Genomic DNA, 27,950 nt, shown 5'->3' with positions numbered 1-27,950 from the left:
AAAATCACAAAAGCAGTTTTCAGCCAAAAAGACAGACCGCTACTCAGCACACTGCGCACTGTAGCCCACCCCTTTGGTGTTTTCCGATTTGAGACCACCCAAAAGGGTCACGTGACAATAATTAGTCCAATCAAATCTTGCGGCGGTTTCCCAACGTCCACAAACATGGCGGCGTGCTGTTTGTGTTTTTGTCTCACCTGACGAATTTTAGGAATTTCTGCTTAAAAATAAGCGGCTTTCAATGTGATTTTTGTCGGGTAAGTACACCGAACAGCGCCTATCTATACCAAGTAGTCTAAGCTGTCTAGAAAGTGTGTAAAAGTAAAAGAAACAGTCTCGGGAACCAGCTGTAAAAGTCTGGAAAGCTTCGAAAGTACTCCGTTCGCTACGCGTCAGCAGGTGCGAGAAAAAGGTATAGACAAGTTATATGTACACAACAGGTGTATAACGGACACCTGCAAGCCTTAAGTAATTCCTTCTTAAATGATGTTTCCAATTTTTGTGCGAAGTTGTTTCTTATTTCGAAAAGCCGTTGAGAAACTCTGATGCACTTCGGCGTTGTCTATGCGTTGCCAAGCTCATCCGTATGTTTAAATTCCGGGTCATCAACTTTTTAAACTGCCGGTATGTTTGAATCAACTGTGGGGGTTCTGTGACATTTATTTATCATTCACCGGGTGCTGTTTGCTCTTTTATGTTGCGGTGCACTCTTTGTGTCTTGGTAACATCTCAAAAGTCATCATGATGTCTTTTTTTCTTCAGACGAGAAGGGATGTGGCGTTTAAATCGATTTTGACAAAAAAGATGATAAAACACATTGTATTCTTTCTAAATATAGCATAGCTGAGTGAAAGAAACATTTCTCCTAGACACTCTACTGCTATGTTAAGGAGGTACAGTAGCAACTGCATGTAGTTTGCAGCACCTAAATTTGATGACATGATGAAGATCAAGTGATATCATTGTGTTTGTGGTTTGAACAGTGATACAGTGGAAATGCTGGTGCCTCATCGCAGATGCTATGGATTCGGAGGAGTGACTGCAAAAAACACATGTGAACCTAAAGATACAGTAAATATTTTATGATTATCAGTGCTGTACTTATTTCCTCCATTAATTCCTTTTCCTTTATGATCCTCCTCTACCTTCCAGGGCACCTCCTAGCCTGTAGTTTGATAGATTGACACCTGCCACTCATAATGCAGTATGTCGTCTGATGAGGAGATTCTGATGCGGAATGTGTCGGACCTGCGGAAACGGCTGCAGCAGACGGAGCAGAGTCTCCGCAGGCTGGACACCGCAGCAGTAGCTGCAGCAGTGGACGCCAATGGGTGAGTTGGTTGGTTTGCAGTTGGGTATTTGTGCCCACATGACTATAGCCCACTGTACACATGTTAATATATATATAGTAATAAGAAAATAATTTGTACGTTTATAACCTATTGTGCGAATACTAGTTTACGTTGGATACAACTGTAACTAACAATGGGGTTCATGCACCACTAACTGGCCAGTCTAACCGGTCCGGACCTTTAAGCCTATCGGTTAATGCGTGCGGTCTGTGCGCTGGTGGGCCCGTGTTTGATCCCCGGGAGCCAGGAGACTGTACAGTGTACTACTCGCCTCTTGTGCGATGGTTCCCACACTGACCCTGTGAGTAATGGCAAAATGTGCCGCACGGGGATATTGAAGTCAGAGATTCAAGGACGATTCTTAAAAAAAAATAGGGGAGTAGTGTAACAGTTGGGTTCAAGCGCCACTAACTGACCAGTCTAACCGGTCCGGACCTTTTAGCCTAGCGGTTAGTGCGTGCAGTTTGTGTGCTGGCGGGCCCGGGTTCAATCCTCGGGAGCCAGGAGACTGTGCTACTCACCTCTCGGAGTCTTGTGTTTCACTACTGTAACTAGTGTAAGTCAGTTGATCTGCAGAAGTTTTGTCTTACATATCTTGGTGTTTTGTCTTACATATAGCTCACTGTACACATTCTATTCAGTATTATTGTACAATTATTGTATGCTAGTTCACCATGGATGATACTGTACTGGGTGAGTCAGCTCAGCTGTCAGATAATTATGTGTGTCTTCATGAATATGACAATGTATGATGAATCTGGATGTGAAACTGCAATAATTCACACAACAGATAGGGGGTGTGCATGTCGTGTCACCAGTTTCAATGGACTACTCTATTTTTAACCGTTGATGTTACCTGATAGCCTGGCAATTATCTTAGCAAATAAAGAGAAGAAGATAGACTGTAAAGGAAATATGTTCCACCCCTTTCCTGTATCAAATCAACCAATCCACTGACCAAATCTTTATCTATCAACGTTCCAACTGAAGGTCTGAATTGTATTGATTTATATGTATTAAGTTATGTCACATCTGTGTAATAATCATATACGAATACGAAATACGAAATTTATAAAACTTTACAAACTGATTTGTTAAAAGCGAATTTAGCTCTGGATAATCAAGTCCTTGGGATAATAGATTATTTTGCTCTATTTACAAACAAGGAAGTTCTATTCAATAGAACCACCTTAGCTGATGAAGCCCCATTTGATTTCAATTGACAGACCCGAAAGACAAGATCAAGAAATAGGTCATCTCTATCTTTTGTAAGTCTAATTAACCTCATACATATGAATTATCTGCCATACAACGGCTCGTTGCTGTAGTTTCCTAGAGAGATAATGGTGATGTGTTGTCCCAATGAATATGATTACAGCAGATAATTTGTTGCACACGGACAAAGATTTCTTACTGACAACCACTCAGTTGATGACAAGTACTACTACTACTAGCAAGGAAACCTCCTTGGTAGTACAAAATGTAGCAGGGATTTTCTCAGGGCTAAAAAACTACAATGGTTTCTGTAGAGTATGACTATGACATTGTAAAGATTCCAAAAGCAGATTTCGGTCAGGGGCCCATACCCTTCCCTGTTTACCATATAGCACGCTGTAAACATTATTGTGTTTGGAGGCCTGTAGTTTACACCCGATATGCCTGGGGGCATGCATTCACATGGTAATTACTCGTGTAGAAACCCACGCTTCACCAGACCATAGACAGCCAGCCCTCAGTCCCGGCACAACTTGTGCCTGTATGGCTAAACCATCTGCCCTGTTTTCTACCAGGATCTGTGCTTGTATCCCTCCAGGTAAGAAATTAGCTTTGTTGTCGTCTTGCCGTTAGTGTGTAGTAGATATAATGGGGATTAAACAGGATTATCTCGTGGACAGTTTAGCTGGGAGGTTTTCTGGGATTGGACTGTTGTGATAAGACTATTAAGAGCACACGGCACAGCTCATCAGTGCAAACAAATGCATTCGGAAAGAAGCCGTATATATAGCGCTTCTTATTTAGCAACTGTATGCTTTTTTTTTGTAAAAAGTATAATGAGTAGCAGGGCTCTCCCCAGAAATTTTGAGGGGAGTGGTGCTTCCATTTTTAACCGAGTCGCGACACAGCGCGACAAGGAGGGGGGGGGGAGAGGTTTGGAGAGTGGGGGATTCCCCATGCCCGTAAGTACAATACAAAGCCAAAATTGTGGTGAATTTTCCAATTTCTCGGCAAAGTATGTGTGTAGCAGTCGGGAGTATCGACGCCGCTCCAATTTTTCACTATTTTTTTATCTACAAAAATACATGTACAAAGAAGAGACCCTAAATTTGAAAATTTTGGGAGAGGCGCTGGGAATTTTGGGAGAGGCGCAGCACCCTTGCACCATTGCGTAGGGAGACCCCTGAGTAGAGTCTCAATGCTTTTATCTATTAGTAGGCCAGAAACCAAGAACTCTTGGAATAAAGAATTGGATAAGAATTGGATGTCAGCCAGGTAGACAAATTGCTTAAATGTACATTTTGTATGCTACCAGTTCTCTCTAAAATGTAAAATTGCTTGTTTCAAGGACTTCCTTACTTGTTCAAAGTGAGCTTCCACTATATCTAAACCATGCAAGCATTGGAATTGAAATGCCAGTATTGACACTGCAGACTTTGATGCCATTCATATCAAATCGCATTTAGTATAATTTCTTACTTGAATATTATCGGGTAGCACTGTGCATACATATTTATACATAAGTTTCTGGTAGAGCCATGCAAAGCTGATTTGACCAGCGTTTCTGATGTTTTGAAGATCTCCTAGAACAAAGCGTTCTGTTTGGTGTTGAAGCGTGCTTGTGGTGGTTACCAAATATTGTAAACTCCCCTGGCTTTCAGCAGTCTGAAACTCAAGTTGCTGTTTGATTGTGTCACCTCTTCAATAAACAGTAGCGTATTTGCTGTAACATCTGTTGGGAAGGTGTGTACCACACAGAAGGCTTAGATGGTCTTAAGTACACATACATTTTGTAAGTCAAAGGTAAGCACGACAATCGTTATTACAAACACAGCTTGTGCGTCAGTGCATCGGTATCCTTTTACAGATCTTGTAAACCTTGAAGTATTACTAGTACTTGCATCTGTCCAAGCCATGTATTTCGGAAACTCTAACTTAGCTGTTTGTTGACTTAGCTGTAATTGATTCTTTTGAACTGTTCCAATGCAAGGTAATCAGATGTCAAACTGGGAGTTTACAATCTTGCGTCATATTATGTAATGTAGTTTGGTCGTATAAGTCACATTGTTGTATTCCCAGAAAAATGCTTTGTAACCACTCGACCATTTGAACATGAGTATGCTTCAGCATTTGTGCAAGCTTTGAAAGTTTACAGTATTTGCGCCCTTACTTTATCCAAATTACGAATTAAGGGTTATACATATCTAAATAGATGTTGGTCCATTGTTTCCATATTTTCACTCACAAAATTTGAAAACCGTTGACAAAAGTGATCCCCCAATTTGGTGATTTGTACCACTTGACATTTTACCTGTTGTGGGTGTCAGTTTGCCGACTGAAAGCTGGTGCCATGGGTTATTCTTCCCTGGTGAATAGGGGCTCCCTCAGTAACCTTCTCGTAACAATGCCATGACCTGAGCACTAACCATGGGGGAAAGGTCAGGGTTAGTAAACCTACATGTGTGACCACTGAACTGGACAAGTCTACCAGCGCAGTGGACCAGTTTGATCTTTTGGTTTCAGAAGTGTTTTACTTCAGAAACTGAGCCTTGATTGAGAAAAAGGTACTTAGGTTTTTATTGTAAGCATTTTACTGCTCAGTGTTAGGCAGGTTCTTCAGGGTTTGTATGTACAAACGTACAAAGTAAAATTTTACTCAATCAAATTGTAGTAGTACTACCGTACGGTAGTAAGTACAGTTCTTAAATCTTAATCGTTCAGTTTTGCCCTGACAAATATCTTATAGCTGGGCTTTATAGTAATTATACTACAGTTTGTAATGAATATTTGTTACTAGCATTTTAGGAGGCTGTATCAAGAACCTTTTTGCTACTACAGTACTAGTAAAACATTGCAAGTTTTTCCTGGGACAATCATTATCTTACTCTTGGTAATCTTTACCTTTACATACATGTACTATTTGCCTGGTGACTTATGGCGTTAGATTGTAGCTAGAATGTTGGTACATTGTTGTCTCCCCAAATATGTGTTTAGTGACATAAGAATCCCTATTCAATTGGGCTATTGATAATCTGTGTCAAAGGTTAAGTACATTCTGGTGGTCAAGACCTGTTTGTTCTCAGGCTACCGGTATGAGATGTTGTCATGACGTCCAATACAAGCTCTCCAACATTCTGTTTTCTTTTTTTTACTGAAAACAATCATCATAGAATTCTATCTTAATCCCTAAGCTGAAGTGGTTTACACATGTATGTTCAAACTTGTGTTATGTACAAGAAGGATAGAGTTTAAGTGCATGAAAGGTTTTGGTCTTGTATATCACGTATATTGTTTGTTTAGTCATTTGATCCCCGGGTACCCTTTATGTTTTTTCAGGGGCATGCAAAAGGGGGTAAAGTGGTAGCTGGGTCGGGTTGTCCTCAGTAAATAATAATTGTCACATTGTCACTACACAGGATTAACAAAGACGGAAACTATTGTGGTAAGAAGTTTGCCAGGTGCACAGGTGTGCTCAGAGCAAACTGGGTAAAGCTCAAGTTGGCTTATAAACTGGCTATTAGTACATGTATGTGTGCAGGTGTTCATTAACTGCCTGATACATTGTAACAGTTACTGCTTTAGGTCAAATTTGAACCAGCTACATATACCGTTATAGCAGCCTACGCAGGTACTTCAGAATCTATATTTTGGTGTTAGTAAATGTAGGGGAAGTTCTTTTTTTAGGGCCTAACAGATTACTGTAATTCTTGATTTGTTATTGTTAACTGTAACTTAATCTTAGCTGATTTAACGGTCACTAGTCAACTGCTAAAATTTCATCATCGCAAATATTTGATCACTAATATTTGTTCCCACCGTTAAAATCAAGTGCCGTGACCTACTCCATTTTCCCCCTACCGCTATATTTTCCTGTCATTTTATTTAAGTGATTTACAGTATTTTAACTAGTTAGCACTGTCACAAACTGCAATCGGTCAGGTGCAGAAATAATGCAGGTAAATTTTCAAGCAAGGTTTCTGTAGCTATCTGTTTAGCCTACAGGGAAATATATATTATTGGGGAAAATCATAGGGAAAAGTCATCTGACATCTTTGCCTAGGGGCAATCTGACAAGTGGTTTTTGAAGAACATTTGCTACATGAACAAGATGAACCAAACAAGATAGAAGCTGTTGTTTCCAAAATATTATTTCCACGCATCAGTAGAAAAGAGCCATTCAGAGAATGTCGTACTGGAGCTTGGTTAGTTAAAAGTTAAAATAGTCAGCGACATTTTTCTGAAGAATATTTTTCCAAACAGACATGATTGAATAGAAAACAAAGAGACCGGCTGTGGCTCTTTTAATTATTATGCACTTGATTTTTCTAAAAGTCCTGTTTTTTTATTGATAGATAAAAGCTAGTATGAAAACGTAGCTCTGTTTTTGTGTTTTCCACTCTGTTCTTGACACGCAAGTGCACAATTTACATAATAACCACAAATGAGACCTATTGAGTAAAACCATAGCAGCACATACTAAGTGCCAGTTGGTAACCTTAGTAACACGATACAGTCTTATCTATCTAGAGATTTGCATTTATGCAGAACATTTGGTAACCCGGTAATCGACTGTAATTGTAAAGGAGATATCTCTAGTTCAATGTGTAATATGACTTTTCTGGGTTTTTTCTTCAAAATATTAGCTTGTTTGGCAAATAATTACCTTCATTATTTCATTGCCAGTCTGAAACATTTTTGTCAGGAACTATTTGTTCATGGATACAACACCCCTTTTCTTCATTGGCCTGATCCTGATTCAAGCAAAAGGAAAGTGTTTTCTTATCCTTCTCACAATCTGAAGCTTTCCCAGTTTCCTGTGCTTTCGCCTGATCCTCAAGCTATTTGTTGCTTCCTGATTAGTTCTTTCCAATTTTCTGAATGAGTGGACATTCCTTAGAAATGAAAGGCACTGGTATTGTGTGGGAATAGAGAGACAGAATTGCCAAGATGTATTGTACAAATCCACTGGTGTTGAAAAGCAGCTAATACTATTTTGGACATACCATACTAGTGGCCAAACATCAGGTATTTCTGGGGACAACTTATTAAAGGGCCCTTGTATAAGACCTAATTTCCTATTCCTAAGAAATACATTTGTTTTATTTTCTAATTCCACATGTACAGTAGCAGATATGCTTTATAACTTTATATCAGATTCAGAGCTAAATATAACTGTTGGTGTAATAACTTCTTTGAAATAAACCTTGCATGTGCTTTGGATTGGCCATGGATATGTTTTGTACAGTACATTTACAATTAGCTATTTTAGTGGTGAATTGCTAATGTGCTTTAAAACTGACGTATCTACAATTTTCACTTCCTCCACAGATTTGATGATTTCCAGTCCAACTACTCATCTCCGGAGAGGTTACCACCTCTAACCCTAGAGGACTTGACCCCTGACCCCTCAGAACATGCCTTGGATGACCGTGGTTTCTATAGTAACCATGATGCAGTAGCTCCTGTTGGCCTGTCCTATGGGAATGTGAGGGCTGAGTTTGGTGTTCCCATGCAGAGAGATATGGTAAGGCTTTTGTTTGTGGCATTTTTATACTTTACAGAATTTTAATAGAGTTTGGAAATACAGAAAACAGTGGACATATTTTCTAGCATCATCAAACCCTTGAAAACATCAGACTTATTTGAATGGAGTCACAGATGAAAAGGTTAGTTACAGTATAAACCTCCTTGGTACAAAGTAGATTGGATTCATTCCTCAAGCTAACTGACATCTTTCACACCACAGTCGTCCCTCAGTTAGACATTTGGAGCCGGATAATTCCCGTTTAGAACTTTTATTCAGCCTGTTACCAGATGAAAGGGTGACAGTTTTGTTTATTTTTATCCTAATCAGTGGTCTAAATCGATGCACCAACTTGTACATATGGTATTTTGTGTTTGCTTTCTGAGGCTATTGACTTTTACGCCGGGCATCAGACCTGTATAAAACTGTGCTAACAGACCACCAACATGTCATGATTGTAGCCGGTATGTACATTGTCAACAAGGAAGTGAAAAGATAACATGTTAACCAAGCAAACTGCGGAATGTTTTGTTTCCAGCCGTCCTCTGCAAGGTCACGGTCGTCGGCCTCCAGCTTCGACATGGGGGACGGGGAGAACGAGCTTCTGCGGAAGAAGCTGGCGAAACTGCGCCAGGAGAACACCCAGCTGATCTCCCAGAACCACAAACTGCACACCGACATGGAGAACACCATGTACCAGCTGCACCAGGCTAACAATAAGGTAGTGGGCACTAGGGTACAGGAAATTTGAAAAGGATACATACGTGTATAGGAGGAAACAGGTGCTTTGTTACAGGACAATCTTTAGTACAATCAAACTCATATACATTTGTATATACTTACAATACGTAGTATATGCAACTCTGTACTTCCTTTGTCCAGATTCTTGCACACAACCTCTACTTCTTTTTAAGAGAGCTTGTAGCAGTCTGATTTCCTCAACCTGGTCTGACAGTCTGTATGTGTGTTCTGTTCAATAGTTCAGCATTTGCATGGACATATTGTACATGACAGAGACATGACAAAGACATGAGAAACTATCCTCAGATAATTAACCTTCTTCCATCCCCACCAGATGAAGATCCTGACCATGGAACTAGAGGCCCACAAAGAAAGTGTTCCCTCTTTAGAAGACAAGGTGGTTAGCTTGGAAGCAGAGGTCACTGCACACGACAAAGCTTTAAGGTAAACAATTGATATGAAATAACTTTTCATGCCTTCTGAATATGTAGACCTGGGTTGTCTGAAAGTTTGACTGGTTTCAAAATCTTCCAAAAAGGATTTTGACTAAAGATATCTTTGCTGCAACAAATGTTGTTACTTGGTACAGCTTTGACAACCCTTGTAATAATGTTAGAGAGTCAAATCACAGTTACTCAAGCAACTGGATAGAATTTGGAGTTGCTTGAGTAACTGTTATTTGGCATATCTTACTACCTGGATGTCTAACCTCCATCAACATAACGTTAGAGAGTGTTAAAGAAAAGCACAGGAGATAGATTGGTCATTAGTCATTGCATGACAGGAGGGAAAGAATTTGCCTGTGATGTTCCCAAGAATTTGGCCAAGCAGACTGGGCTACTTTTCCAAATACATGTAAGTGTGTTAGGTTCTTAAACGTTTGTTGTTGTTGTTGTGTGCTCAGAGAGGCAGAGGAAAGGCTTGATGAGGTACAACGACAGCTAACAGACAGGGAACGGAATGTCAAGAGACTCCAGGCTGAGAACAAAAGCATCAAGGCTGACCTACTGGAGGAGACGGGGGAGAGGAAAAGGTTTGTACAATGTCATGTATATTAGTCCCTCCAGTTTTAGTGTAAGGTAGATATCTTGACCCTAATTGTAGTCTCGGGTTATAGATTAATCACCTTCGGTACTAGCCATATTTTCATATCAAACATTACAATTTATGAAAGAAAAGTCAGGATTTGTTATTCAAATCTTTACTGTGTCGGTTGTTTCAAATATTTTCCGTTGAAACATGCATGGATTTTGTTGAATATTTTCTAAGATCTGAGAACCAGCGAGACGAAGCTCTGCAGAGGGTGGAGGAAGTGTCTGAAGAGCTGGAGGACTACCGGTCAAAGGTCAAGGAAAAACTTAAGAAGGTAAGAGCCAACTACATATGCAGTACTTGTTCATATTGTGAATTTTAGGAAAGAATTATTTCCATGGGTCTCTGCTTGTGCCATGTAAATGGATGGAAAAAGACAATTGTCAATGGTTTCTACTCCTTTATTGCACCATTAAGTGCACCATTGACTGTTGGCAGCTTTGTGAGTTTCTGGACGTGTGGATGGGCTAATGTCCAGTTTGGCACAGTTATGAAGTCTCAGAAATCTAGTTTAGATTTTTCCTATGGTATGATGTACATGTACAACCTGAGTTTGTTAACTGCTCCCCCTAGCACCAGTCGACGGAAGAGCAGCTGCGGGACAGCCTGCTCCACTCGGACCGTGAGCGGGGAGAACTGTTGGACCGAGCGACCTCGCTGGAGGCACAGGTCAAGGACCTGCAACAGCAGCTCAAGTAAGGACAGGGGTCTGATGCATTCTGAAAAGCCTTAGCCTCAGCCAGAAAGTTCTGGGACTGTTACAAGGATGTATGTGGTATACATGCTTGTCATTAAGAAGTCAAGAAACTTTAGTTACATATGTATGTGGGCTAAGTAGGCTTTGTTTCACCATGATTGTTTCCTGGTAAAAGTTTTGCCCATTTTAGGCTGGAAGAGGGGTATTAGTTGCGTGCCCAATTGATTAGGCTATATATTGAATTGTACTTTTTCCTACAAGTTCCATTGCCACTTCCATAGTAATCTAGGAAGAGACTGTCACACTATAGTACACTTGCAGCCAGCATTGTGGCATCTGAAATTAAGTCAAATTGCTAATCTATAAATCCTGAAAGTCTGCTGTACTGTATTTCCCCAGGAGGTTACAGAACGAGGGCACAGTTGAGAGGACGTCGAAGACAGATCTTGAAGCCCAGAACCTGGAGATGCAGCGGACAGTCAGCAGACAGGCACACAGGATCAACAGGATGGAGAGTGACCTGGGGGCTAAGGTTAGACATTCTGACGTCTGAAATAATTGCAATTCAACTTGTTCTCAGATTTAAGGCAACTGTTACAAAAGTCTTTTACTATGGGTGCTATGAATCCAGCAATCTGGTCACAAGTAAGCACAAATGTTAACCTAAGAATGTAGACTTCTGAGGTAAATTCATAGAAACTTCTGTTTTTGCACCCGGTTGAAAAATGAAAATGTTTTCATCCAGGAACAAGAGAACACAGACTTGAAGCTGCTGTCCAACAGACAGAAGGAGAAGCTGGCCAAGTGTCAGTACGAGGTGGAGCAGAGTCAGTCTGAGCTCAGGAGACTGGAGGCCATGGTGCAGAGGATACAGGAGAAATCACACATCACATTCACGGTAAGAAAAAATACAAAATTTGATGGCAATAGAGAAAAGTCTGACACCATTGCAGTTTTGCTACATCATTATGTTCACTGTAATTTTGATTACTTATTGTTATTCAAAAATAAAGTATCCAGCAAAAAATGTATCTGTTTTTCTCTCTCACTTGCATGATCATACTTGACCTTCTGATTTGTATATTGACATTTGCATATTTGGGATTCCCAGCCGACCAGTGATTCCGGGTTCAGTCAGCGACACCGGGATGGAGACTCCACCAGCCCAGACGAGGCAGATGGAAACGTGTCCCCCAGCAGGGCTACTGTCGCTGATCTCAGGTAGGGAGGAAAAAAGCTTCTGGGAAGGTGGAAGGAAGTGAGGGGAAGTCTGTTGATGATAAGGACATCATACCATACTGTAAATGTATGAATTTTACTTTCGCTGTGGTTTTATTCTGCAGTAAGAGGGAAAAGAATGTTTTCACAGTGATTGAAGTTTGTGGATGAAACAATTCTGTAGTACAGCAGAATTACAAAACACACATTCACGGTGTTATGATTTCAGAGATCACTGCGGAAAAACCCCACTCCAAATAGTTCAAGATTGATGATACCACTCCAAATAGTTCAAGATAGACAGTGACTGCTAAAGTACACTTTGCAGGTTGCAAGTTGAAGCTACAGAAAGACCTGTAGTTCTTAGAGGTAAGGAATCGTTCCACCGGAACATCACTGGTATGTACAACACTGTTTCTGTGTCTTACTCCAGATTAAAACTTGCCATGAAGGAAGCGGAGATCCAGAAGCTCCATGCCAACCTTGCCTCCCTGACCGCAGCAGCAGCTGTCAGCCAGCGGGATGCCATCGGACTGGGGGACAGTGGGCGCATGGACGGGCTGAGGAAGGAACTCACAGCTATCATTGAGAGGAGTAGACTAGGTATGGGGAACCTCATCAAGGAATCAATTAGTGTTGTTCAATATTGTCTCTAGATTATCACAATTCAGTATAAAGTTTCCATCATCAAAAAGTCAAACCAGCTTTACTTTTATTTGAGACCTAATTTTATGGAAGTTCCAGACTGGGAAGGTACAGAAATTACCATAATATGATTGTGTTTATGCAAACATATTCATGTAAGTCATAGCTGAAATTTGTTTCAAAATTAGGAATTAAGGAACTTTTGTGTTCTCTCAAATGTGTTATGAAATAGTCAAAGGAATGGATAGGTTTTTTTTTCCAAGCCTGTGTGAAAAACCTATTTTTGAGTATGCCAAAATATAAAACTGTCATAATTGTGTCATAAAGAAGCATATGTCAGAATGCTCAAGAGTTATGACTTTATTTTACAGGAGACAGAAAGTCCCAGGAGTTGGAACACATCATTGGTCGGCTGGAGGATGAGCGCAGTAAACACGCCTCCAAACTGCTTCGGCTGGAGGAAGAAATAGCAGACAAGACTGCACAGGTGGGCTGGTTTTCCTACTTTATAAAAGATGTTGGGTAAAGTATGATGCTCAGCATACTACAGAGGCTAAGGCTTGTGGGCTGTTTAAAAGATGTTGACCGTTGTTACGGTCCCAACCAGACGAAATCTACCATTAGGACATTTAGACACAAATGTTAATGCTATTTCCCACATATTTTCATGGCAAACTGTTGACAAATTTTGTCAGTTAAAGTATTAGATTGAATGTTCTTTGACTTATTTACAACTTATTCATTGACTGCCCAGGTGACATCACTGGAGACCAGGCTCTCCCAGAGGACAAACCGATACAGCGAGACACAGAAAGAACTGGATGACAAGTGTGAAGAGGTTGTTATAATGCAAAGAGAGGTCAGTATTCATACTATAGGAGTTCTACCAGTGACTAGATAGCCCCTTCTTTAGATGGAGAGTGACTATGAAAATATGTACTGGATGTACAGTTTAATACTGATTAAAAGGAAATGAACAACAAAAAGTTCCTCCTTACGAGTGAAGATACCCTGGTATGATGAAAAGGAAATATTGTTCAAGTAAGAATGCTTTAACCATGTGTTGCTATTGCTAACTCCTCACAGCTGCGACAAAAGAACTCCCAGATCTCCATGCTGGAGAAACAGCTGGACGAGAAAGTCGAGGCCTTCACGCTTCACGCCACCAAACTGTCGGAGCTGGAGGAAGAACTACGGGACAAGAGCTTCACCCTGAACGAACTTCGCTCTCAGCTGGAGGAAAAGGACTCTGAGCTCAGCCAATCCATGGCTTCGTCATCGCGGATGAAAAACCTGCACACTGAGCAGTGTAAGGAACTGGAGGGGCAGATTGAACTGGTATGTGGTTAGGAGATGTACAAGGCTTTATTTAACTTGGATTTCTGATTAAGATTTACCAGACTTAAGTCCTAAGCCCAGCAGTAGGGTTTGGGTTGGCGTTAGGAAGGGCATCCAGCCGTAAAAACTCTTGCTACAAAAAAGGACTTGCACTTGATGAGGAGTTCTGGGGCTTCCCCATCCATGTGCAAGCACGTCTAACCTCCAGATGATGGGGAACAAAAGACGTTAAATTGGATAGAGAGAGAGACTTAAGTGAAGATCGGCTTACAACTACCTCTTACCTTTGACTTTGTGTCTAACAGCAAATATGAATGATTTTGATTTGCACATTACAAATTATTTTGCCTTACCTCACCTGGCCTCAGTTATTCAATCAGACACACATTGCACATTAAGACCCATAACATCCTATATCTTGATGATTTGACTGGAATATTTACATTGTGTAGTACTGTTATGCTATCTAACAGCACAGCAGTGACAAAAGTTACTCTGAGCAGTCAGAAATCAACTCATAGCTACTTTCCAAACATGCCTATCGTTGTAGAAAATGTTTACGTTGACATGTCTTGTATTATTTTTGTCCTCAGCTCCAACAGCGAGTGGAAGAGAAGATGATGCTGCTGCGTGAGTCTGAGCTGATGGTGGACTCCCTGCGAGGGGAGATGTCCATGAAAACTGCACAGATAGAGCAGCTACAGGTGGCTCTGGAGGAGAAGTCCAAGGTATAGAGGCATTCTCCAAGTTAACATTTCAATAGAGATTACAATTGGGTACTAGATATAGATAGTTGCGGAGAGGTTCCTGTTTTAGTGTATCTTATGTTGGGGAAAAAGTATAAATAGGGGACATAATTTGTATAAGAGTTAATATTACATGTTGTTATCAAGTACTATTTATGTCAGAAAGTTAAGATTTTATTGGAACTTGGCAGTACTGAAGCACCGACTAGTAATCCATAGCGTTACTGCAGCCTGGAACTGTCTGGTCTATATCTAAGACAGAAACAAGTCAGCGAACGGAAGGTGTCAGAATCCCAAGATAGGAACAAGTGTAAAGCAGGTTTTGCTTATTGCAAACCTGCATTTTTACTGTCAGAACAGACTGATTTTGTCTATGTCGTCCCTTCTTATAATTTTTGTCTTTTGTTTTAGGAACTGAACAGGGAAGCGAGACAGAACCAACAGGCACTGAAATCCCTGGAACAGCAGGCAGCCGACGGGACCTCCCGGGTCAGGCAGATGGAGACGGCCCTCATGCAGACCAAGGAGGAGCTGCAGGCGTACGTGACTCAGCTGGAGGAGAGCAAGAAGCAGCATGACAGAGAGGTGGCCAAGAAGGAAGAAGAGGTGGGGCCTTGTACTAATCTTCTCCTTGCTATAGGTTTTTCATTCTCAAATCTGTATTGCTTTTAACTGAACTCAGTAGACTGAAAGTTGAGGTATTCAATTTAGTGCCTAGGCCTGGAATCCCCTTGGACTAAGAATACTGAGATGGTCCTTTTATCTTCTCACTCCTTCACAAAAACTGGATAAACAAGCGCACATTTAAGCTAACTTAAAGATAGGATCATAAAGAGGTTACCCTACATCCAATGATAGTTTTCAGGTTTCATCCAAGGGCTATAGATATGGGCTATGGATATGGGCACTGCCCTGTACACCATATGGTGCGGGAAGGGTTTTAACTTTTTTTAAACTAACATTCCACAGCTGAAGAGGCTTCAGAAGCAGCTACAGCAGAGCAGACGTGATGTTGAGGAGAGGGCGGGGCACATCGTGGAGCTGGAGAGGACACTGGACCACAGACAGCAGATGTTACAGCAGAGCAGCAGCAGGATAGAGGAGCTGGAGGATGGGCACGGCAACATGGAACAGCAGGTTTGTAGTAAAGGCTAAGTGGTGTATGAGAATGACAAGGTTTGTGGTGTATGGGAACAGTAAGGTTGTATGAGTCACAGTAATGGGAGAGCAGCAGTATAGAGGAGCTGGAGGACGGGCATGGCAGCATGGAACAGCAGGTCTGTAGTAGATGGTTAGTGTGGGTTAGAGTCAACAGTAAAACAGGATAGAGGAGCTAGAGGATGTGTGGAGCAACACTGAACAGCAGGTTTGTTTTCAAGGTTTGGTGGTGAATGGGACAGCAAGGTTTGTATATGGAACAGCAGGTGTGTGTGTGAAATAGGGGTGGATACCGGTTCGGCTCAATCAGGTTCGAGTTCAGGTTCAGGTACAGAGGTTTAGGTTCAGGTCCGGACCTGAACCTAAACCTGATCCTGTCTAGTTGATACATTAGCGTAATATCAAACCATTAGAATCTATATATTTGAATATCGCACTTATTTTCAATGCTCTTTTTGTCAGTGACTAACAAGCAGACTTAGAACACTTTTTATTTCATCATAACATAATTAGTTGCTTCAGATAAAATCTCCTGAGTCCTAACTAAATTTAAAAAAAACTAATGAAGAAAACAGATCTTGATAGTTAACTCCTGCAGAACAATTGGCAATTCAATTCATTGAATAGCTTCCTACATACTAAATGATACTAGTACGAGGGATTTTTAGAAAAATTGGGCATAGGTTCTCCGGCTGGCCCCTATCCGGGGGGCCACGGTGCCTCAAGTTCAACAAGTGAAAAAATACACAATGGTATTTTCAACTTGGAACAAGGCAAGCAACGATTCACATGACCATTTGCGATGACATTAAAAATGACATAAGCTTAAGTGATATATTGGGATTTTCAAAAAAATTGGGCATAGATTACCCGGCTGGCCCCTATCCGGGGGCCACGGTGCCTCAAGTTCAACAAGTTGAAAAATACACAATGGTATTTTTTACTTGGAACAAGGCAAGTAATGATTCACATAACCTTGAATGATAAATAAATAGATAACTCTAAAACTTATCTATTGGTTTCATGACCAATGAAATATCAAAATATCAAAACAAATAAAGTCACATTCCATAATTTGAAACTTCACTGATGGCATCAAGTTCAACATTTTTACAGGCATTTTTACCACCCCCACCCTCTGTCTTCAAATAATCCAAAATACTTTAATTGAAATTCTTGCTCAATAGTTAGTATCAAAAATTATCTGTTTGTGCCGGCCCAGTCAAATATCTTCGGTTCCTTTGAAAAGCGTAGTTCAAATTTCGCGCGTCAGGACCGCGCGGCGCGGCCATCCAATGACAGGCCGACCGCATGGAGAAAGCTTTGCTATGCATTATAGACCGCAGTAGAATGAAACTAGCACCATAAGGACGGGCAGATCATGAGCTTTGAAATGATACCGGTGACAAAAAGAAAATTTAATATTTTTGGGGATAAAACTTTGCTTGAATTGATTCATCGATGTTTGTTCGTAAAAATTATCGCTTGAACAGGTGTAAAAATGAGCGCAGGAAACAGGCTTCTCATTCTGCTGCGGTCTAAAAACATCATGGCGGGCGGCCGTCCAGACGCGGAGCGCACGGTTAGCGCTCAGTTTCGTCGGCAAATTCCTAGCGTTTGAAACATTTTACAAATCAAACAAATACATCACGAAAGAGAGAAACGTATATCCTTTATTTCTATGGGTAACTTTGCCACTAAGAACGGATAGTTTTTGTACCGCGGGTGTGGGAACATGATAGAAAATTCACCGACGATATTCGCGGTAGCGTTTGAATATCTAAATATTTTCGGCTTACCGCTTAGTTCTGCAGCCATTATCCTGGCGCAGGTCTGAATTTTTGATTGTCGCACCGTGCGACCGTGATTTTAAATCTAGTCGCATTCTCTAAAGACTAAAAGCTACTTTTCCCCTTCTGTGGCCAGAGAACTGAGGAGGTATCTAAATTTTCTAATATTTCTACTTTGTTCCGACTTCCGGGTCCAAAAAACCGGTTCACGACTTTCGGTTTTTTTGACCCGGTTATTGCATGTTTTTCCGGTCCAAACCGGTCCGGCCGAACCGGTATCCACCCCTAGTGTGAAAGGTTCGGTGGTATATGGGGAACAGCAAGGTTAGCATTTAGTTGCAGCAGCTGCTGTAGAACAGCAAAAAATTGTTTGATGTAGTGGAAAGATGGGTGCAGCTCTATGGAACAGCACATTTTAGCGAAAAGCTTAGTAGTACAGTAGTTGATATCAATAGCAAGGATCACATGTATCTAATTACAACAGTAGGGCCTTGAAGAGTTAGGGGAGGGATGGTCACAGCAGGTTCAAAACACACATTCTGCATTGTGAAATGCGATTTTCAATCCTGACTTTGCAAAATGTTTTTTCCTCAGCTGTCCAAGCTGGAGAGGGATCTGCAGAGACAGAAGTCGTCCACAGCTGATGAGCTGAGGGACATGGAGGGGAAACTTCACCAGGCATGTCGAGATCTGGAGTCAGGCAGGCAGCAAGTACAGGACCTCACCAATACTATCAGGTACTAACAGGGCTGCCAACCCTTCTGAAAATATAATGATCTGTCCCCTTTAAAAATGTGATTCAGCATACGGAAAGACATTGATCCATATATCTAAGGAAGGTCTACTTATTCCTTTGCTTTTGAGTTTCTTTGTTTCATCATTTTCTCTTGCTCCTCCTGAGATTGTCATCCATTCTTCTCTTGTCTTATCTATTTGACACTCCTTCCTTCCTTCTCTTCCTATCTGCCAAGGCTAAGAAGAAGCCAGACATTCATTCTTGAAGGTACATGTGTATTGGATATTGGTTGTGGATATTCAATTAAAACGGCATGAAAACACATCAAGTTGAGTTCAAATTCTTTGCCGTTTGGTCTTATCAAATATCCTATGGACTATTGTGCAATAACAACAGTGAGTGTATACATGGACCCTAATCCCTACCCCTTTAATACCCTTGTCAGTATCACACAGCAGGAAAATGGCAAGTTTGCAAGGTCTAAATGACATTTTTGGCAGTACTATGCCGGGTATTCTCTTTATCATTGCACAATGTTCGGGATCAGTCAATGTTCTCACGCCAATGAGCCCCATTCAATGTGATAGGGTAGATTTTCATTTGTAAAATATGCTTGACTCTTACTCAATGCAATTTTGAGATTCGGGAACCTTCTTGCATCCAACAAATACGGCTGAAGCTCATCAACTGTGTGACGGGGGCTTTAGGGATTTCATTTTATTGACCAGTTCTTTTTTCCTCCATCCCCAGGCAGCTGCAGATTGAGCTGAAGCACAGCACAGACCAGGTCAGCGCGCTGGAGGCACAGCTGGGGGAGACACAGCGCGATGGGGACAGCAAGGGCAGGAGGGTCAGCGACCTGGAGGGCAAGGTCAGGGAAGCAGAGATGAACCTGGAGAACAAGATGCAGGAAGGTAAGAAAATCATGTCTCTCTCATTTACAAAATAAGTCCTTGTCTGTAGTAGGAGGTTTGGGACAGAAAAAGTTGGAGAAAGACTCAAAATAGAGAAACATCCTTCCCAGAAATTATGTGTTTTATGTTAAATCTGGAAGATCAACGAAAATACCCGATATATGTTAGGAGAATATGACATAAAAAAGATGCAGAGTTGGTAAAACGCAACATTTATTACAGATAACAAAGGGAATTGTGCTTTAAGCATAGTGCTTTCGTGTCTTCTGTTTTTGAAAAATCGCTAGAATATGTATTTTGTCTTAGCACCGGCCTTATTGTAAATGTACTTCCTTCTTTTGCAGTGAGGAAGCTTGAGGAACAGCTGGCCCAGACTGAGATCGCATCAGAAGAGAGACTCCAGCAGAACGGCCGGCTCAGTGAGGCCCTCGAGCAGACCCAGGCGGAACTGCACCAGACCATGACCCAGCTGGAGGATCTGGAGAAGGTCCTGAACCAGCAGAGGTCAGAGGTGAAGAAGAAGGATGGAGTGGTCCAGGATATGAGGAGCTCACTCAAGTAAGTGTTGGGGACACTTAGAGTCTCAAGTACATCTTGTACAGATATTTTCGCACCATAGTATACATTAAAAATTATCAGTCTAAAGACCAATTTGCCCAGTTTTCTTATACTTCACTGTTCTCAGCAGTGAATGTAAGATTTGACATTAGAAGTTACTAAATTTCTTGCTGTAACTGGGAAAATAGGTTTGACTGCTACCATAGCAGACAGTTTGGAAGCATATTTGCTCAATCTTCCACTGAATATGTAAGCCTTAAGTATAAATGAAATTAATGAATAAATAATATATAATGTCATTGTTTCAGGCATAAAAGAACAAGTGTCTTTGGCATAATGATTTCAATTATGAATGCAAATGATTTTGAAATTACACTACATTTGCAAAGTTGCGACAAATAAGTTAATTACAAGAAATTGTCACTCTCATAATAGTTCCTTTCAATCAATCAATCATTTATCTTATATCTGATAATAATCTCTTTGATAATAATCTATAATTCATCATTAATCTATTATTGATGAATACTTGGATTCAAGTGCTGTCAGTTAAAATCCTTTCAATCAAGAGCAAAAATTGTGATGATCGCCAGCTTTACTTTTGTAAATGTGAAATTACGTAATATAAAAAGCATCATTCTATCTGATTGTACCACCGTGTGTCCTGATTCAGGGATGACTCTGCTCCCCAGGACAGTGATGAGTCCCTCACTACTGACAGTGAGAGTCAACAAGAGTATGTTCCAGTAAAGTCATCTTCAGAAAATTCAAGTTAAAATAAAATCATAATCTCTCAAAAATCTAAATGATATTTTGGAAAATCAAAACACAAATCACAACCTCCCAATGTTTACGACCTACAAATCATGGCAATTAAACATAGAAGTTAATAAGTGTCAATAACACGACACCTGTTTCTTTTAAAGATTTCTGTAACTGTAATCTATGATCTAATGAAATCAGACATATAAAATTGAATATATCATTCATACCCATCTCTCAAAGGCTCAATAAATCATCAGTATTATACTTAAGTAGTAAATTTACTTGAATGACCTGTTTACCACAAGTCATCAGTCAATGTGGATCTTGTACAACAGTTGAATCAGCTGTTATAGTTGAATTTCCAATTATCAGAGAAGACATTTCACACAAAGAATATGGGTCAAACATGGAGAGACAAAAGATGGGATGTATTGAACTCATCAAATTAATCTAATAAGCTTGTCTCAAAGAAAGTCAAGGTATTTACAGCTAAACCCATAATCTTACCAGGACTGAAGTGACCAAGATACTTCCTTCACCATGATAGTTAAGAAGACAACTGTGCCACAGAAATGTCCCTTTCAACATTGTGTAATTTGTGCTGTGTTTGTTCTGTATCCACAGGAAAAGTGAGGATGAGCTGCGCAGTAAGGACCGTGACCTGCAGCAGATGGACCAGGCACTGAGAGAACAGCAGTGGCAGCTCAAACAGCGCGCGGCTCAGGTTAGTGAAGCTTTTTCTGGTTTGGTAGACTGCTGTTGTAGTACTTGTGAGGGAGAGACAGAGTGGTACGTGTGTGTATCAACATCGAACATGTGAAAATGTTGTAAATCTTTTCAAGGGAACAAGTTGGACAAATGTTTGTATTTTGCTATTTCCTTTTTCTGTGTACTCTCTGTGTGGTACATCTGATAGCAGTGTATACTGCCGTGTCATTGTTGGAAAGTTTAATCAAGCTATGTTAGACAAATTATGTAGCAGATTATTTTGCCATTGTTGTGTAATGAGTAGTGTGAAAAGTTCCGGCTATAATGCCCCCCTCCCCACCACACCTCAGGTGACACAACTTGACATGAGCATCAAGGAACACAGAAGTGAGATGGAACAAAAATGTATCCAGCTGGAAACTGCCTACAGTAGAGGTCAACTGGAGGTCAAGGACAAGAACAGACAGGTCAGATACAGTAGGCTGTTCATGATAGATGTGTGCATTACATTTCTTTACAGAATCACGTTTGTTGATTGCCACAGGACCAATGGTGCATGTGATATTTCCACATGAAAATCAGTCTCCCTTGATTTCCTTAGTGTCAACAGTGACTTTGAAACTCCCTATTCTGCAACTTTTTTGCATCTGTGAAATTGCAAAGTCAGCATTTTTACCATGTCCTGCTTTTAGTGAAAGAATGCTGTTATTGGTGTAAAATGTTGCATCTATGTGTGTAGTGCTTTGTGTTTTGCTTGAAGATTGGACAGGGGCCCATTGATATCCTGCTCATGGTGTAATGTTGCATAGATATGTAATAATTTGTCTTCTGCTTGAAGATTGGACAGGGGCCCATTGATATCCTGCTCATGATGTAAAAGTTCTTGTTCAAATGATGATGTGATTCTTCCTTCTTTTATTGAAATAATGCGGGTTATTGTGTGTTGGTAAATGTTCCATATAATAGATGTGTAATTATCATGATTTTGTTTCTGCCTGAAGATTGGACAGAGGACCATTGATATCCTGCTACAGGAGTCAATTTAAAAAAAGTTCTTGTTCAAATGATGACATGTGATTATTTCTTCTTTGCTGTCAGATTTCTGAGCTAGACGAGCGTCTGCAGGAGCTGCAGGGCCAGCTGCGGGAAAAGGACCTGCAGGTGCAGCAGCTGGAGCAGCAGACAGCCGCGCTGAAGAAGGACATCGCGCAGCGGGTCGAGAGGGCTGACCAGCTGCAAAAGGTTGGCATTCTGTGAAATGTGATAGAGATTGGTAAAAACACTGAAAAATTTTGAAATAAGAAAATTTGTTGCTCCAAATTGGAGATTGAAGGAACTCAATTTTGTTGTAGTTTCAGAACTTGATAATTCAGTTGCCTGCATCATAACGTCCGTAGCAGCCATAAATAATGAGTATTTCTTGCAATAAATCATTCAATCATTCACTCCCTATGGTGTGATACATGCAGCTGAATGTTAATGAGTTGTGTTTGTGTCCCTAGCAACTAGATGATGAGCACAGTCATGCAGCTGAGTGTTAATGAGTTATGTTTGAGTCTGTAGCAACTAGAGAATGAACACAGTCACACAGTTAATGAGTCATGTTTATGTCTCCAGCAACTGGATGATGAGCACAGTCACACGGCTGAGCTGCAGGAGGACGGGCTGGAGCAGGGCCAGCAGCTGCGGCTGACCCGGGAACAGATGCAGAGGCAACACGTGGAGCTGACGGAGGCACACAGACAGCTGGCGCAGGTGCAGCGGGACTGTGACAGGCTGACCAGGGAGCTGGAGGCCACCATAGCTGTCTCGCAGGTGGGTTGGGATATCTGTAGTCACAGGTTACCTGGTATTAGCTAGTCAGGTGTGACATTGCCAAATGTTGTTCATGAATGTTAGACATTCATGTTAACAATACTTAGTCAGATGTGACATTGCCAAACATCGTTTATGAATGTTAGACATCCAGGTTAACAATATTTAAAAGACAATTCAACAATTGGACATTCTACAGTTGGATAAGATTTGGAGATTACTTCCAAACGTTTTAAGTCACATCCATCACTCTTCTTCAGCAAGTGATGAAGAAATTGTTACAGTAGTTTTTTTCCCCAAAGGCAAATGTCATACTGGTAGTCATTGCTTATGTTTTGGTATTTTTTGTCTTTATGTCTTGGTCTTGTGTGTAAAGATTTATTCATGTTCAGAATCTGAAGTGAAGTGAAATGCTTCAAGCACTGTTACAGAATCTGTGATGCATTTGAAGCCAAAATTGTATGTGGAGGTGGGGTGTCTCTTCAACTTGTATTCTGTTGCAAATTGAGTGTGCAGTAGATTTTATTTTCGTAGCACAGACTTGAATGAGCAAAGAAGCTTGCATGTCATACTGGTAGAAGCTTGAGTGTATCCTGACATGGTAACATGAAACTTTATTGTAGGACAAAGAGGCTGATGCCAGTCGACTTGCAGAAGAGCTGGGTGCAGCGAAGGCTCGAGAGGCGCAGGCAGAGTCCAGAGCACAGGCTGAAGTCAGGAAACTCAAGACTGAGATGATGACTATACAAGAGCAGCATCAGAACAAGGTATAACAGGTTTTATTAAGATACCTGTATTACCCGACATGTATGATGAAAGTTTCAGGATCTTTGGGAAATGATAAGAATTTTATTTTTCAATATGCTTATTAGAATTCAGATTCCCCTTGAGATAAAAAATTTCAAAATTGACGCATCAACGGTATGGTTTGGCAAGCCATTCGAGAAAAATGTTTTCATATGTTGAAAGTAACCTACAAAAGCTTGTAATGATAATGTACAGTACAGGATATCCTTGCCCTGGAGTCATTTTTGTTTTTGAAAATCCACAATGTCCTGACAGATAATGGCCCTACAAGAGACGCACAACCAGGTGATTGCTGACAAGGAGTCTGCGGAGTCTGGCCACCTGCAGCAGGTGGGGCAGCTGGAGCAGCTGCAGAAACAGCTGCAGCAGCAGCTGCAGGAAGAGCAGGACCAGATCACCAGTCTGGAGAATGAGCTCATCGCCAGGAAGGAGGTCATCGACGCCGCTAACGAGCAAATAGTTATCAAGGTATTGTTATACTATGTCATATCATACATCTTTAAGGATGGTGTGAGGTCGTGAGATATTTTGATTTAATGTGTAATTCTACAAATGTTTGCAGCAAATAATAATGAACTGAAGGTATTGTTACAGTAATGCTTGTACCCAGGCCTTATTTTACTGGATACTGGATACAGTTTTCTAGACCTTGATTGCTTCTAGACCTTGATGGTCATGTATGCCAAGTTTAGAGATGTTGATTCCCTTATTCTTTAGATAAACACACTATATCCAGCACTTATCATATTTTAGACTGGATCCGTTCAGCTTGATAGATCCATTTGATACAAGAGTGGAACTAGATTGGATTTGGTCAAGGAAGATTCAGTCTTAATTGAGACATTTTTATCTGTCAAAACTTGAACATGTTCTTTTGTTTGCAGGAAGCAGAAGTAGCAAGGTTAGAAGCTAAGATCTCTGGCTATGAGCGGGCGACGTTTGGTGTCAGTACCAGTCGAGGCAAGCGGCCCAGCAGCCAGGGCAGGAAGAGACAAGTTCCACCTCTCCTGCCCTCCTTAGGACCAACTCTACATCTCTCTCCAGGCAGCTCACGGAATAACTCATCTGACTTTCACCCGAACCAGTCAGGAACATTCATGGAGGAACATACAACGTTCAACTCTACCAGGCAGCTAGGCATATCTGGGCCTCCTTTAAACAGGACAAACCTGTCAGTCAGTAGGTCACATGAGTTTGAACTACCAATGGGAAGAGACTCAGAACTGAGCCAGGACCGGGGAAGCTTCGGTGCGTACGCACCCTCAGAAATAGACAGCGAAGCTATTGAGACATTTGAAGGGATGTTGAAACATGTGAATAAGCATATAAGTAAAGAAGACTCCAGGTCCAGAATTCCTGTACCCAAGCATAGGGCAGAATTTCGACCTAGGGAATACCATCCAACCTCTTCAAGTAGGACACCAACCAAAGCACAGCCATCAAGTCAAATGCATTTTGTAAGTCCGTCAGAGACAAGTGTATATCACGATGCGTCTAGCCAGTACATGTTCCAGTCTACTCCAACCAAAACCTCTCAGGGACCGTCGGGCGCATCTTTCCGAGCACGATCGGTGTCGCCGACTCCGGAGAAATCGGAGCAGAGTTATGTGACCAGAGGTCATCCAATGACACGGTCCAGCTCACTACCATATTTGGCAGGGATGGATGTAGGGGCAGCAGGTAGGGCATCTATTTTTTATCAAAGGGTGATCATGGAGTGATAGCAAGAAGGAAAATATACTTCTTTTACTTGAATGGCATACCTATGGGTATTCTATCTAAAATCATGGCTGGAGCAGTCATTAGCATTCTTCCTTCCCCCCATCATCAATATTGACTTCCCATGTTGTATTATGGTTGATATTGACTCTTTCATGCAAAAATATGTCCTAAATTTTGAAGTGGAATAACCAACCCTCTTAAAACCTCTCTGTCTGTATATAGGACCAAACATTAAACCTTATCCCCTCTTCTATATTTTGACCAGATACAACTTGGCCGGACGTGACCCTCAATTCTCTAGGTTCTGCTCCGAACAGTCCTGGCAGCTTCCTTGACCAGACAGATGACCACTACCCCCAGGTGACCACCAACAATGATACGGAACCTTCACAACAGTAAGACTCATTCAAATTGTTTGAGAATTGCTTTGACTATAAATGACACTATGGTCATGTGTGAACAGTTTTCAAGAACAATGTGAAGTTTTCATATTCTATACGGATACCATATCATTATGTCGTGAAAAGATATACAATGTAGTTTGAATTCTGTGAGAAAAGGTAACCTTTGATAAAATATGACATATATTCAATCCTTATTTACATGTATAGGGTATATCTTATATGGTGTTTGTTAGTTCTTATTGTACATCCTGAGCATTGATTGACATCATTTTCATCATCATCTACTGGTTTCTGCATCTGCAGTCGGCGAAACATCCTGCAGCTGCATTCAGTCTTTCTTCATCTTCCACTTTGCCTTGCATGTTGCGAGCATCATTTTCATTGGATGTCTAACTTTGTGTTTTCCCTCCCCCCCAGCATGAGAACGTTGCAGGAAAGACTGCGGGCAAATGAGCTGCGCAGACAGGAGATAGAACACCAGCTGGCCGACATGCACGGCTCTATGCAGAGGGCGCAGGACAAGATCGGTCCCAGTGACAGATAGGATAGAAAGACTGTAGGAGACACATACAAACATATATACTCAATAGTTGTAAGCTAGTTATATAAACCTTTCACTTGCCAACTCTGGACAGTCCCTAAACTGACTTGAAGTCTGGAAGGATGTGACGTTACATGTACCAGGGTTGTTAGATACTGTGTGCTTCCAACTGGCAGCCTGGTACATTTTGTCATGTTTTCCACCTAAGATTATGTGGTCGGAAGTTCATGATTGATTTAGGACATCACAGGTAAACTGTCTCACTTTACTTACCGAACTGTTAGTTGTGGTAATCGTTTGTTTAGTGGCCCATATTGTCTTATTCAGTTGATATGTTTTGCTGATTCCATGCAACTGACCAAGTTCAGAGTCTAACACTAAACAGCACACAGCTTTTATGGGAGATATCTTTGTTTTCAATTACGGTAGTGCCTTTCAAAAATGAAATTCCCTGATATTAGGGTGAGAAAATTGCTCATGTGCCAGAAACTTCACAAAGGCAGCTCATTTGGCCATGCAGTATATGGAACATGATTTGTAGAGGTGGCATATGACCATCATTGACAGGTACCTTTTGTTTTCAAACCACATGTATCACATTCACTGTTTGTAAGAAAGTGCAAGAATGGTTCTAAAACAAGTCTTCGCAGTAGCTAGGTTCTATATATGTGACCATGAGAGAAGGATAAAGGAAGGAAGTGAAGTTAAACCCACTCTCCTTCTGGTGTTAAACTTCAGATTCTCATAGTGTGTGTAGGAGTGTTTATGAAAGTATCAAGGTGTAGATAGTTTGTTAGATGCACAAAAGAATGCTTAGTTTGCTGTTTATAGTTAGACATATTTATTTTCAATGCCACAGTCTATGATATCCGGCACCAACTGTATATTTCCTTTTGCCACCAGACTCAGTTCTTAAAATGATATTGAAGTGAGAACTATGTTGATATGTTATGAGATCCCAAGAGTTTATGTATATCTAGCACAAGTACACAGTTTTGATAATAACATAACACAGTCACTTTATAACTCTTAACTTTCCACATTATCAATAGAAACGTTGAAACACACAGCACTCATAGAGTGCTAAATGTTAAGATAAATCATCCAATTCACACATGTGTGCTTCCTATTTAGACAGAGAACCAACGATTATTTTACTGAAGTCACATAAATTATCAAACAAGGGCTAGAATTGTCCTTGAAATACAGTCTTGAAGTGGAACAAATAAGCAATTTATAAAAGTGATATCTGACTTCATGACTACTCTACAAATGTGCAAAAATGTCAGAATATTTATAGTACATAAAGTTGTCACTTTTCCTAAAGCATCAACTAAGCTTGTATTTTTGTACATGGTAGTTGAATCGGCATCTAATGAAATTGTCACAATAATCAGGATTACTTTGTCTTTTTAATATTTGTCTTTTTGTAAATAAAGTATTAAAATGATAGTAGAATGTGTC

At 40.8% G+C, this 27,950-nt stretch overlaps 1 protein-coding gene across 4 annotated transcripts; it reads left to right on the top strand.

Annotated features, from left to right (window-relative positions):
• Positions 1–123: 123 nt before the first annotated feature.
• LOC136441382 (coiled-coil domain-containing protein 18-like) lies at positions 124–27,938 on the top strand. Of its 4 annotated transcripts, none has more exons than XM_066437646.1 (30): positions 124–257; positions 1,153–1,331; positions 7,896–8,091; positions 8,630–8,812; positions 9,167–9,276; positions 9,737–9,865; positions 10,102–10,198; positions 10,498–10,619; positions 11,021–11,153; positions 11,367–11,519; positions 11,733–11,842; positions 12,273–12,442; positions 12,856–12,971; positions 13,239–13,343; positions 13,571–13,822; positions 14,416–14,550; positions 14,980–15,174; positions 15,538–15,705; positions 18,111–18,253; positions 19,003–19,166; positions 19,511–19,724; positions 21,114–21,213; positions 21,548–21,664; positions 22,296–22,439; positions 22,815–23,012; positions 23,636–23,779; positions 24,075–24,287; positions 24,704–25,499; positions 25,807–25,936; positions 26,363–27,938. In XM_066437646.1, the coding sequence occupies exons 2-30, from the start codon at positions 1,207–1,209 to the stop codon at positions 26,487–26,489; spliced, it is 4,989 nt and encodes a 1,662-aa protein (XP_066293743.1). In that variant the 5' UTR covers positions 124–257; positions 1,153–1,206; the 3' UTR covers positions 26,490–27,938. The 4 variants fall into 4 exon arrangements, with proteins under 4 accessions (XP_066293743.1, XP_066293744.1, XP_066293745.1 ...); XM_066437647.1 differs by lacking the exon at positions 124–257 and adding an exon at positions 302–412; XM_066437648.1 differs by lacking the exon at positions 124–257 and adding an exon at positions 603–624.
• The last annotated feature ends 12 nt before the right edge of the window (positions 27,939–27,950 follow it).

This window comes from Branchiostoma lanceolatum, chromosome 9, assembly GCF_035083965.1.
Source record: "Branchiostoma lanceolatum isolate klBraLanc5 chromosome 9, klBraLanc5.hap2, whole genome shotgun sequence".
In the NCBI taxonomy this organism is placed as follows: domain Eukaryota; kingdom Metazoa; phylum Chordata; class Leptocardii; order Amphioxiformes; family Branchiostomatidae; genus Branchiostoma; species Branchiostoma lanceolatum.
Note: the sequence above shows the minus strand (reverse complement) of the source record. Positions and strands in the feature narration are given on the sequence as shown.

Bases quoted from the DNA above. Each gene is read 5' to 3' on its own strand.
- LOC136441382 (XM_066437646.1), top strand. From the start codon at position 1,207: ATGTCGTCTGATGAGGAGATTCTGATGCGGAATGTGTCGGACCTGCGG. The intron at 19,167-19,510 runs GTAAGAAAATCA...CTTCTTTTGCAG, and splicing joins GGAGAACAAGATGCAGGAAG to TGAGGAAGCTTGAGGAACAG. The intron at 23,780-24,074 runs GTATAACAGGTT...ATGTCCTGACAG, and splicing joins AAGAGCAGCATCAGAACAAG to ATAATGGCCCTACAAGAGAC.